At 32.8% G+C, this 13,627-nt stretch overlaps 1 protein-coding gene across 2 annotated transcripts in view; it reads left to right on the top strand.

The window, feature by feature from the left end:
* Nucleotides 1-13,627, top strand: part of KNL1 (kinetochore scaffold 1) — a 37,842-nt gene that overhangs the window by 14,281 nt on the left and 9,934 nt on the right. For both annotated transcript variants that reach the window (XM_039843876.1, XM_039843877.1), the window contains exons 10-17: nucleotides 577-5,613; nucleotides 7,171-7,309; nucleotides 7,697-7,764; nucleotides 8,148-8,246; nucleotides 9,379-9,494; nucleotides 9,957-10,047; nucleotides 10,636-10,752; nucleotides 11,612-11,699. In XM_039843876.1, coding sequence (XP_039699810.1) covers nucleotides 577-5,613; nucleotides 7,171-7,309; nucleotides 7,697-7,764; nucleotides 8,148-8,246; nucleotides 9,379-9,494; nucleotides 9,957-10,047; nucleotides 10,636-10,752; nucleotides 11,612-11,699 — 5,755 coding nt within the window. The remainder of the gene's footprint in view (nucleotides 1-576; nucleotides 5,614-7,170; nucleotides 7,310-7,696; nucleotides 7,765-8,147; nucleotides 8,247-9,378; nucleotides 9,495-9,956; nucleotides 10,048-10,635; nucleotides 10,753-11,611; nucleotides 11,700-13,627) is intronic.

The following is a 13,627-nucleotide window of genomic DNA, read 5'->3' as shown; positions in this document are numbered from 1 at the left end:
ATCTCAGGATTTTGTTAGAATATAGATTCTTATCCATTAGATCTGATGTGGCCCCTGAGATTCTATACAATCTCTGGGGTGATACTAGTGCATTGTATGGTCTTTAGAAACAAGGAGTTTGACTATGTCCTTACAAATAAAACCACTGCATTAAAATTCAATGAGAACCCAACTCCCAGGAGTACAGAGGGTGCTATAAATTAGCCATCATGTACATATTCCTGTCCAAGTCTTTTTTATTTAGAATGTGAATAACCTAGTACAGTAATTAGAATTTTCATTATAGTTGCATTTGGTATTATCAGTCCTTTTTATTTTTTAGTCATTCTAATGGGGTATAATTAACCTTGAACTTTTAATTTGTACCAAAATACTAAAAGTATTTAAAAGATATTAGAAAAAAATTTAATAACAAATGACATACAACACACCACACCATTTTCAAACAAAGCAATTTATCATGAAACCATCATTAATGATTACTTATATAGTACTCTCTATATATTCCATGTTGTAAAATACCTTTTTAAAAGTTTGTATTTTATTTGATTTTTGAATACTTTGCTTTCATTATAGATTTCAATTACAGAATACAACTGTGAAAAGAAACATGCAAATGACCAGACAGTCATCTTTTCAGATGAAAACCAAATGGACCTGACAACAAGTCACACTGTGATGATTGCTAAAGGCCTTGTCGATTATACCAAAAGTGAAAAGTCCTCCAAGATAGATACCACATCATTTCTGGCTAACTTAAAGCTCCACACTGAGAATTCAAGAATGAAAAAAGAATTAAATTTTTCCATGGATCAAAACACTTCTTCAGGAAAGAAAATAAATTTTAATGACTTCATAAAAAGATTGAAAACAGGAAAATCTAATGCTTCCTCTACAGGACCTGATAAAGAAAATTCTGAGATATCTATACATTCTAAAGAGTCAAATAGGGCCTCTTCTGTACATCAAATGCATGTATCTCTTAATGTAGATGAAAATAGCAGTAATATGACTAGACTCTTTAGAGAACAAGATGATGGGATGAATTTCACACAGTGTCATACAGCCAATATTCAGAGTTTGATTCCCACATCCAGTGAAGCCAACTTAAGGGAATTTAAAAGTGATGATATTACAGTTTATGGCAGTGACTTGATGGACTTGACAGTGAACCACACTATACAAAATTTACCCTCAGCAGGTAATTTATCTGAAATAGAAAATCAAACTCAGACTGTTATGATGAATGTTACAACAGGTTACGGAACTAAAGCTCCAGGAGAGAAAACAGTCTTTAAGAATAAACCAAATGCTGCTTTTCGAGACCCTTCCTTAAATCCCAAAGGTGAAATACGTATTACCAGAAGTATTACAGGGACAGAAACTCACACAGTCACACAGACTTCTAAGCAAGATGTCAGAACATTGGCCATGATCCCAGAATCTATAGGTTCCAGTCCACTTATTCAAGATTATAAGACATTTTCTTATTCTAATTGTAATGATGCCATGGAACTTACCAAGTGTCTTTCAAGTATGAGAGAGGAAAAAAATTTGCTAAAGCATGAGAGTATTTATTCCAAAATGTATCCCAATCCAGATGCCACCTCTCTTCTCATAGAGAAAACTATTTATTCAGGAGAGGATAGCATGGACATTACCAAGAGTCACACAGTTGCAATAGATAATCAAATTTTTGAACAAGATCAGACACATGTACAGATAGCAGCCATACCTGAAACATCTGAAAAAGAAATGATCCCAAATCACATAACTATGTCAAAAGATGAGGAATTGAATATAAATTGTAGCTCAGTTCCTCATATGTCTAAGGAAAGATTACAACAAGGCCTGGTAAATCCTTTATCTGTTTCATTGACTGACAAAAACACTGTAACCTTCACAGGTGAAGATAAGAATTTGACAAAAAGTCACACAACTCAATTAAGACGTCAAGCTCCTCGTGGATTTTATAACCTAGCATCTGGGAATACTGGTAAATCTCACCCTGACAGCAAAAGTCCTTTAGATGAATGGGAAGAAATGACCAAAAGTTATATTGAACCATCCCAGCAACCAAACATAATGTCTAAAAACATTCTAACTGATACCTGCAGCAAAGAAAAAGATCAAGTTTTGAAGATTTCACCCTATCTTGATAAAGATTCTCCTCAGTCAGCCAATATTAACCCAGACAAGGCAACAAGCTGTAATATAGCATACTCTGGTAGAGATCCTAATAAACAAGCAGCACCGGGAAATAATAGAAATGCAGTTTCATGTGAGCAGTCTTTGTTTTCTACCATAAAACTATATTCATTAGAAGGACAGTTTGCCATGGAAAATCATAATACTGCTATTAACAGTCATACAGTAAAATCTATACCAGGCCAGAATTCTAAACTGCCTGAGCCACTGAGGAAAGGCTTAGGCAATCCTACCACGGACTGTTCTCATGACAAAATAATTGTTTGTTCAGAAGAGGAACAAAATATGGATCTAACCAAGAGTCACACTGTTGTCATTGGATTTGGTCCTTCTGAACTACAAGAACTTGGTAAGACTAATTTAGAAAATACTAACAGCCAACTAACAGTAAATAGACAAGTAAGTATAAAAGTTGAAAAATGTAATAAAACTCCTATAGAAAAAACTGGAGTATTTATTTCTAATGATATGGATGTGTTGGAGGACAGATGTGTACAGAAACCTGGATTTCTGAATGAAAAGCAAGATGTCAAAATCTGTGGAAGGAAAAGTGTTGGCAGACTAAAACTTGATAGGACTATTATATTTTTAGAAGGTGGTGAGAATGATATGGATATCACCAAGAGTTATACAGTGGAAATAAATCACAGACCTTCATTAGATGAACATGATTCCCATTTGGTGCCTTTAGCAGGAACTTCTAAAACTGTTTCGTATTCAAGTGGGCAAGATGACATGGATGTCACTCGAAGTCACACAACTGCCATAGAATGTGAAACTGTCTCACCAGATAAAATAACTACTAAGCCTCTGGACAAAACTGTAATGTTTATGGATAATCATGATGAACTTGAAATGACAAAGTCCCACACTGTTTTCATTGACTACCAAGCAAAGGAAAGAACTGTGCTTCCAGACAGACCTGACTTCGAATTATCCGAAAGGAAAAGCCTAGGAAAATTAAAAGTGACTTCTGCTGAGGACAGTGTGTTTCTTCCAGAGAGAGGTGAAAGTGACAATTCAGCAAAAATCTGCCAGCTAACAGTACTGAGGGAACGGTCTAATAGTGGTCCTGTAGGGAAAGCTGTAGCGTTTATGACTGATGATAACATGGAAGTGTCTAAATCAACCATTTGGAAAAGTGACAAAGATGTACAAAAGCCTAGATTTCTGAATGAACCTCTGTCAGGCAAAAGTCAAAGAAGAAAAAGCCTTAGATTCAAAAATGACAAGCCTATTGCATTTTCAAGTAACGATCAAAATGATATGGATATCATCCAGAGTTGTACAGTGGAAATAAGTAACAAAAATACCCTGGAAGATAGAGAGGACTCCCATTTGATGCCTTCGTCAGGAAATTCTAAAACTGTTTTATATACATGTGGACAGGATGACATGGAGATCACTAGAAGTCACACTACTGCCTTAGAATGTAAAACTATCTCACCAGATAAAATAACCACTAGGTCTAGGGACAATACTGTAATGTTTGTAGGTAATCACAGTGATTTGGAAGTCACCAAGTCCCATACTGTTTTCATTGATTGTCAAGCTGTGGAAAAGATACTTCAAGAGTGCCCTAAATTTGGAATAGCAAGAGGAAAAACCTTGGGTATTTCTTTTACGAAGGATGGTAGCTCTGTTCGAGAAAACACTGAAAAAAAATCACAAGTTGTAGAAAACAAAGTTACTCTTCACACTGAGCAAAAGCATCATGTGATACCCTATTCTACTAATACTTTGTCTAGGGGTCAAGGTGAGATAGAAATCAAATTCCATAGCACTGCTGTGGATGAAAAGGTCATGGGGAAAGTTACAGTGGAAAAAGCCAAACTTGAACACTGCCACTTAAATAGCACAGATAAAAATATTGATTTTACCAACAGTCATGCAACTGCTGTTTGTGGATCCAGTGATAATTTACTAAATGTTATTTCCTATTTTGATAATTTGGACGGAAATGCCATGTCCTTATGTGAGGAAGATGAGAAAGCAAATAATTGCCCAGTGCAAAATGACCTTGATTATGCAAACGATTTAGCCAGTGAATATTACTTGAAACCTGAGGGACCGCCGTTCTCTGCCCCTAGTTTTCTGTTAGATAAGGAAAAAATTATTCAAACCAATACCACAGGACAGTTAGCATGTATTGGAACAGTGCTTAAAGGTCAAAATCTGATTAAGGAGCCCCCAAATCTGTTAGCTAGTCAAACTTTAGTACATGGTCAAGATCTCAGGGACATGACAAGACTTGATGCAAAGCAAGTATCTTTTAAGCTTCCTGCGGATCAAATGGAGGACTTTGTTGATAATGCAGAACATAGTTTAAAGCAGACCTTTGTTGATGATTGTGTTGCTTCTCAGCCTCGTTTCTCAGCCCATCTACCTCTATTACCTCAACAAGGACATAATATTGTTAATAAAGATGAAACAATATTATCTAATGTTAGAAGAAATAAGAATTTAAATATTGTTATAGGAAATTCCTCTGTACCCACATGTGAAAAGAAGTCCAAAATGCTCAATGAGAAACAGTTTACTATAGCCTTTGAAAAGGAACTGAGGAAAAATATTCAAACAGCTAAATGTAATACAGCTATAGATTTCCACAGTAACTCAGATTTGACTAAGCAAGTTATTCAGACTCATGCCAGTCCTAGAGAAGCATCAGATTCTGTGATTCCATCTAATGCTGCAAGTTTTAGTAGTGGCAAATCAAATCCGAATAATATGAATGGGAAAACTGAAAAATTTTTAGATTTCCAAACTGTTCATTTACCACCTTCCCCAGAACCATTACTTGAATTAGTAAATAAGTCAGACAATGATAGGAGTATAGTGCAAGCTACAGAAATACATAAAATTAACATAGTGTCCAGCAATGTTGAAGATGATAGAGATGAAGAAAAAATTTCTCATAATGGAGCTGAAATAAACTCTGTACCATTAGTGACAGATAAAGTGAGGAGATGTTCTTTAGGAATATTTTTGCCCAGATTGCCAAACAAGAGAAATTGTAGTGTCACTGGTATTGAAGACCTGGAGCAGATTCCGTCAGATACAACTGGTTTAAATCACTTGGAAACTCAGCCAATCTCCAGTAAGGATTCTGTCGTTGGATTTGTTACAGCTGAACTGAACTTAAGTCCATCTCAATATATAAATGAGGAAAATCTTCCTGTGTATCCTGGTGAGATTAATTCCTCAGACTCTGTTAGCATAGAAACTGAGGAGAAGGCTTTGATCGAGACATACCAAAAAGAGATTTCACCATCTGAAAATAAAATGGAAGAAACCTGCAGTAGCCAAAAAAGAACCTGGGTACAAGAAGATGATGATATTCAGAATGAGAGAAAAATCAGAAAAAGTGAGATTAGGTTTAGTGATACTGCACAAGATCAAGAGGTGAGCTCTTTCTTAAAGTAAGAAATGTTCTTGATTTTTAAAAAACTTATGAGTATTCTTGAATTTTAAGTTTAATCTTGCATAAGCAGGAATTCATTATTCCCAATGATAGGGCTGAAGAAATATTTCTACGTAGACTCTTAAGGAATTAATTCATTACTGTTAACTACTTTTAAGTTTGACTTAAAAACAATTTTTAAGTTTTTAAGTTTTAACTACTTTTAAGTTTGACTTAAAAACAATTTGAAGTGGCAAATAGTCACACAGAAAATGAAATAGAAAGTAGTACAAAAATTGTTGAAATTGTGTAATTCTGTATCTGTCACCTCTAGTGATTTGTCATTGTGGTTTTGCATATGAAAATCACTAGGTAGAGTATATATAGTTTGAAAAGTCATCTTCAGTGTTATAAATATTCAGAAGGTAAAAGCCTTTTTATTATGCAAACCACATAAACCTTGACTAAATTCTCTTGGCTAATGAGGATGTGTAGAAGCTGAGAGTTCATTCCTTAGTGGATGGGAAAATACCTAGGTTAAGCCCAGTATCTCAAAGTGAAGTAAGTGAGATTTTGTATTTATGAAAGTGGTCATAGATATTAAAGTTGAGAGAACACTGATTTGGGTAACTTGCGAGAATAAACCAGTCACTTAAACTGAGTTTTATAGATGGAGAAATAAAGACTAGAAAGTATCAGAGGTTCATAGAAAACAAAATTTCAACTATTAAATATTTAAGTTTAGATTATTTTGGTGGTTCTATAAGCTGAGGTTCTGAGGAAATGGTTTGTTTATGAAGCTTCGAGAAAGTAGTTAACAGTAATATAAAAAAATAACAATAGATTCTATGAAAATTACTAATATTTTGTTGAATGAGTATTTATTGAGTATCTGCTATGTCCTAGGTACTGTTTAGGTGCCTCAGTGGGAATTTATAGACCAAAATCTGCTCTCATGGAGCTTACAATCTAGCATTTAGACAAATAATATAATGTTCTCAAAAACATATGGAAGTAGGTAGGTGAAAATGGCATTTAAGGCTAAAGCTGTAAAGGCAAATGGTTAAAATGATAAAAGCAGTAGTACCACATGACTCATTTGACCTCAGCTAAGAGTTTTGATCACCAGGGAAAGGAAGTACTAAAGCCTGGAAATAATTTTCTTTGTTCTGCTCTAGCCAGGACCATCACATATAGCCAATATTCTATTCTGGTTTTCTGCAGTGTGGTAGCCTTGACTGTGGTGGCTAGTAGAATAATTATTGGATAGGTCAACATTTGATAGCTCATAGGATCTGACTATAACTTAGATACATCTGAAAAATAATTTGCTTATACAGTATAATGCACGGTTATTTCTATATATTTTTAAATAAAATTACTTTAAAGACCTCAGTTGCCTGTTACTTATTCTAATTCTTTGCTAAGATATTTCATATGGATTATAGATAAATTTTATGTTAGTAGTATTTCTATTAGTATTCAACAAACATTTAGTCATTATAAGTACATAGTGTCATAACTTTATCCTGATGATGTTCCTTAATCGATAATTTCAGATTTTTGATCACCATGCTGAAGGGGATATATATAAAAATGTTAACAGTGTATTGATAAAAAGCCCAAGCAGGACCCCATCTAGTTGCAGCAGTTCTCTGGATTCGATCAAAGCTGATGGGACTTCTCTGGACTTCAGCAGTAAGATCTTCATGAAAGCTAATTAATAGAAGTCATCTGTTTACTTGAATAATAATAAATGTATTCAGTTCAGGAGATGTTTGAAATTTGTAGAAGCTTTTGAGGAGTTATAAATAGTTGATAAGTAAAATATTATTTAGTTTATTTTTAATTCATAGTTATTTTAATAAAACCAGAAGTGATATACAAGGGGGTAGAGTGATTTCCTTAAGAAGCTTATAATCAGTAGAGAAACATTGAATGGAACCTTAAAACTATAACATACTTTGCCCTATAAATGACTGTCTTCCCAAAAAGATCCTAATGGGTAGCTTTAGGAGCATGAACCACACTAAAATTTATAGTATAACATGTTAATCACCTGAATTTGCCTTACTTCTATTCTAGCACACCGCAGTAGTCAAATGGAATCACAGTTTTTCACAGACAGTATTTGTGAAGAGAGCTTGAAGGAGGTATTTCCCATTTCTAATGCACTATTTCCTTGTTTTGTTTTTTCTTTTTTTAATTTTTAAAAATTATGAAATTCTTTAAATATACAGAAGACAAATTTTGTTTTCTTTGTTAAGGACCTGACCTGGCAGTTAATTATATGGAGTAGAAATCACGATTAGAAGACCTATGTTTTGTTTTTTTCCCTCAATTTTACTGTTAACGTAATACCCTTAGGAAATAAATATTAGATAAAATCTACTCATGTATAGCATACAGATATCTGGATAGTATTTCCACAAATATGTGCAAAGTACTTTAAGCTACTTAGAAACAAACAAGGTAGTTATAATTAAAATGAGTTCACTTTAAATGGTCATGCAGACTTTTTTTTTTCTTTTCTCAGAAACTCAAAGATGGAAGAATAACAGTAAAGGAGTTCTTTATACTTCTTCAGGTCCATATTTTGATACAGAAACCCCGACAGAGTACTCTCTCAGCCAAAGTAAGTGCCATTTCTTGACAAAATAGTTGCCTCAGTTAAAATATATTGTGCTTACTAAACTATAGAGCAAACATTCAGAAACAAAAAAATTAAGGAAGCAAATTTCTTTATAGAAAGTTTTCCTAATATGTACATTTGTAGTTAGCATAAAAATTGATATTTTTTTATATCATGGATTTTGATAAGGCGAATTTTAATTTTTTTCTTATTCCTTTGCATCTATTTTGTTTTTGATGCTTTTTACTAAACATATGCTCTTATCTACTATTATAAAAATTCAAATATAGCAGTTTTTAATAAATATTTTTTGAAATCAAAAATATGTAAGATCATAGACTATTTGAATAATACGGTCAATAAACTCAATTTAAAAGATTAATAGAAAAATTACAACACTTTCAGAGGAATATATTTTTTCTCTTAAATATGTCGAACAGTTACAAAAATTAATGTTATGCCCTTGGCCACAAAGAAAACATTAACAAATTGAAAAATATGGCAACTTTATGGGCCACATCATATGATCTTAACCCAATAAAATTAGAAATAATGAAAGGACTAAAACATTCTTAGCTTCTAGGAAATTAAGAAACATACTTCTAGATAACTCTTATAACAGAAAATAAATGAAAACTATTTAAAAAGCAAAATAAAGGAGAACAGTTAATAGCAAATCTATGGGACATATAGCAAAAATTATATTCAGCAGGAAATTAAAACCTCACCTATTGTTATAGAAGAGAATCTAAAAACAAAGGAATTAATACTTTAAGGAATTGAAACAAAATAACATCCATAAAAAAGGCAGGAAGACAGAATTAATGCAGATAAATGGTAAAGCTAATGAATGTTTAGATATCGATTTACTTAAAATAATGCATAGCCATTTTCAAATCACTTTTTATCCCATGTAAGTGAAACATCTACAGTTCCCCTAAACATCTAGAGAAATGGACTTCAATGTCAAACTTGAATTTGGATTCCAACTTATGGCTTTACTAGGTATTCACATTTTGAGTATTCAAATTTTTCTTTGTACAACTTTTAAAAACAGGCACTCTGAAACTTGAAACAGTTCTAGAACATGGTTTGTCCTCAAAATACCAATTTGGAGGGATTTTTTTTTTTTCAGTTTGCTATAAACACACAACCTACTCCAGAAGACCTGATGTTAAGTCAATATGTTTACCGACCCAAGATACAGATTTATAGAGAAGATATTGGGACTCTTCGCCAAAAGATTGAAGAGTATGGAAATTTTTATTTTTTTGTGTGTTTATTGGATGGGTTAATAATCAGTATCGTAAGGTTTTGATTAGAATAACACTGGCATAGAAAAAAGTTGATGGCATTAACTGGCATTGTGACACAGCATGTTTATAGGAGTTTCACCTTTATAGTCAGACAGGTTAATCCTGGCAACAGCACTAGCCGTGTAACCTGATTTAAGTATTTTAAGCTTTATTTCAACATGTTGGAGCAAGTCGATACATTTAAATGAGAATTCTATTTGTAAGGGAAGGTTTTTTGATTCATAACATTCTTGAACTGTTCTACAAGTGTTGAAATAATAAGGCTAGTCACTATTCTGGAGTGAATTCTCTCTTATGTAGAAAAGAACTAGGAAGAATTAAGTATGCCTATAGATCTGAGTTGCTTTATTCAAGCTGACTACTGAACCCTATGCTAATTAACTTTTCTATATTTTAGATTAAAGCTTTCTGCACTGAACCAAGATAAACTTTTGACTGATGTAAATAGGAACCTATGGGAAAAAATGAGACACTGCTCTGATGAGGAGGTACTTTGTTTCATTTTCTGAATGGGAATCAGTATAGACATTTTGAAAATTTTTTATTGTGAAATAGGTAACTGTTACTTGGTGATTAGTGATTAGTTCTTTAACTTACTTCTCAGGTATAATATGTTACTAAGGTCTTATTTAATTATACATGAGTAATTGTTAGGCTGTAATCTTTTCAAACCTGAAATGATCAATTTAATATGTGAAATACAGTGCAAATTTATTTAGAGTTCCCTCCTTGTTTGCCTTTCACTTAGATTTAGATCAAGAAAAGATTTAATTGATTAAATAATAAGAAACTCATTTTATATGTGCCCCGATATATTAAAAAGATTTTATTAACTAAGCCTATCATTTTCTAATTTGTAATATGTATAAGTGAATTAGAAGCAAGAATGAAAATTAAAATCTTTGGTTCTGTTCTTAAACTATTAAATGGGATTAAATTTGCAAATGAGGTGTCCTGCCTTATGAATCAAGAGTCTAGAAAGGATAAAGCTTAGCATATATCATCTGAATCAATCTTCTCAGACCATTTGCCTCATTTGTTTTAGAGTTAATATAGCCTTTGACTTTTCCTGACAGCTGAAGGCCTTTGGAATTTACCTGAACAAAATAAAATCACATTTTACCAAGATGACTAAAGTTTTCACTCACCAAGGAAAAGTGGCTCTCTACAGCAAGCTGGTGCAGTCAGCTCAGGTAATTTGAGACAGTTAATAGCACAGAAAGAAAGATCTATTAAAATTACTTTACGGTGGTTATGGAATATGAAGAATATTTCTTAGACATGTAAATGAGACTTGGGCAAAAACTTCAAATTATTCATGAGAGATGCGGTTCACTTTATCAAAAGTGGCAAATCCTGGCATCTTGAGTAATTCTAGAATGTATTTACTAATATAGGCCTATTTCTCATCTCAGATTTGTTATACGTTATACATATTGAAATAAAACAACATGGGATTCTGATCTTCCATTGCTAAGGAGTATACTGTAGTATTATCTTCCTCATAATCCATACCTAGCTGTGTATGTTTGTGTATAAGTTTAAAGTAGCATTTCCCCAAATGATTTTCCTTTAAGAAAGGTTCTGTATTTAAAAACTTTCTATTAGGAAATAAGTCTGGGACATGTTACATACAATATCCCCCTTTCGGAGAAGTATAATAGCATAGTAATGTCTAAAGTCAGAAATCTTCATTTTAAAAAAGTCTAAAAAAAAAAAATGCTGAAATTCTGTTTGACCAGTGTTTCCCATATTCATTTGACCATAGAACATTTTTTAAAGAACTCTTTTTTAAAAATAATATATATATTAGTATCTTATATTACATGGAAATGTTGGAATAAATGAAAGGATAAAAATGAGTTTATAGTAATCTGTTATATATGCTTTTAAAAAATTTTTAAGTCTAGACTGGAAACTTCAACCTTCATTTTAAGATCTGCCTATTCATGATTTAAACATAACAGTTATGTCAGCTATTTGAAACATTTATAATGTTATAATGTTTTGTTCAGAACTTTAACTTGACAGTCTATAATATTGTGTGTTTAGAATGAGAGGGAGAAACTTCAGATAAGGATAGATGAGATGGACAACATACTTAAGAAGATTGCTGACTGTCTCACTGATATGGAACTAGGTAAAGTATTTTGAATACTTTTCCAAAAGAAAATTTAATTTCATTTGTATTCTTCCCTATAGTACAAATTGCTTGTATCACTATGCTGAACCCTTGTATTAGCAAATTGAGACATTAAATTAGAGCAAATTAAAGCTTCTTTACCGTGATCCTCCATAACACAATAAGAGATGCCCAAGATAATAAGTCTCTTTGGAAAGCTTTTCATAACCTATACCATATTTTTTTTTATAGATGAACTTATCTCCATCTGACAATTAGCCTTTCAGTTTGACCTGGCATAATCCCAACTTGTTTAGTATTGTTATCCTGAAACTTCTTTCTCAAAGATCACAGAATTCCACATAACCATCAAATTTGGTAGTTCTCAGTCCTTAGCCATCTTGACATCTTTCAGCATTCGACAATGCTGAAAGAAACTTGAATCTCCCTGCATCTCTATGATATTGCACTATCTTGATCCAATTTTTTTCTCCTGGTTGTTTCTTTTAGTTTCTCTGTTGGCCTTTCTCTAACTAACCCCCTGTGTAGAGATTTAGATTTTATCATCTACTCATTTCTATATCCTCTCCCCTCATGGTTTCATCTGCCTTAACAAGTGTGTTTAAATGAATGATTCCCAAATTCACTTACATTCATCAGGCATTTGTTGAGCACCTACTGCATGCCAGATACTGTGCTTAACATGAGAAAAAATATATGTTAGACACAGATTTTGCCCTTAAATAGCTTATACTCATTTTGGATGAGGGCATCTTTAGCCTCTTTATCTTAAATTTTGGACTTAACATTTCTAGCTCTCTGCAGAACCTCTCTGCAAACATGTCCTTAAGCACTTTAAACTCTGTGTGAATAAATGGAATTTATTGTCTTCTCCTATTTCCAAAATAAAATATGAAAACTTGTTCTCCCTATGATGTTTCTTATCTCTATTAATGACATCACCATTCTCACATATTGTAAAAGGCCCAAAACTTCCATTGTCTTTGAGTCTCTCTTATCAAGTTCTGTCATATCTGCTTCTTCAGCATCTTTTATTCTTTCCCATTCAGGCAATTATTAATTCTGAAATGTGCTATTTCAACTCTTCTAACTTGACATTTTTCTATATTCTTCATTCTATATTCTTCCAGTCCAATCTGCACATTGCCATCAGATTAATAATTGTGAAGGACAGTATTTATTATGTTACTACCCTGAAAAACTTTTCTGTCTTTCCATTTATTACAAAATGAAGTCCAAGCTCCTGAACATGACATGTAACATTCTCTACAATCATTTTTAGATCTTTCTTACATGATTTACTATTTTACTCCCTTACACATTCTAAATTACAACCAAATCTTGTCATTTCTATGTAGTCCTGCCATTTTTTCTTTGCTAATAACATTCTTCTACCAAAAAAGGCTCTATCTCTCTTGAGCTCCCATGGCTATTTTGTTAGTACTTCTTATAGTACCTATCACATCTACTTACAATTAGAGTTACTTTTGTATAGTTTATTTTCCTAAGTAAATTTTGAGCTCTGTGGTAGCAAAGATTGGCTTTTTTCTCCATGTCCTTCAGAATTCTTAGCACTATGCCTTCCACAGAATAAGTGTATAGTACATGTTTTCTGCATTGACTTGATAATGAGTATATGAATTCTATAGTCTTAGATTGCCCCACCCATTTGTTTATTATCTTTCTATTTCATGGGAAAAAAAATAGAAGCCATTAGGCCTGAACTTCTAAGCTTCCTGCTACCAAACAAACCAAACATTTATATATCTATATATCCATTCTTTCATCATCTCTTTCTTTTCCCTAAGACCAATTTTTCCACCTAAACTTTGAATTTCGTCTCCTCTTCTCTGCTCAGGAATTGTATATCACTGATTTTTCCCTTATCTCTGGTATATTCAACCTCTCTGCCTCTTCTGCTGGAT

This window comes from Pteropus medius, unplaced genomic scaffold (assembly GCF_902729225.1).
Source record: "Pteropus medius unplaced genomic scaffold, Ma_sr-lr_union100, whole genome shotgun sequence".
Lineage (NCBI taxonomy): Eukaryota > Metazoa > Chordata > Mammalia > Chiroptera > Pteropodidae > Pteropus > Pteropus medius.
The sequence above is the reverse complement of the archived record's forward strand: the minus strand, read 5'-3'. Positions and strand labels throughout refer to the sequence as shown.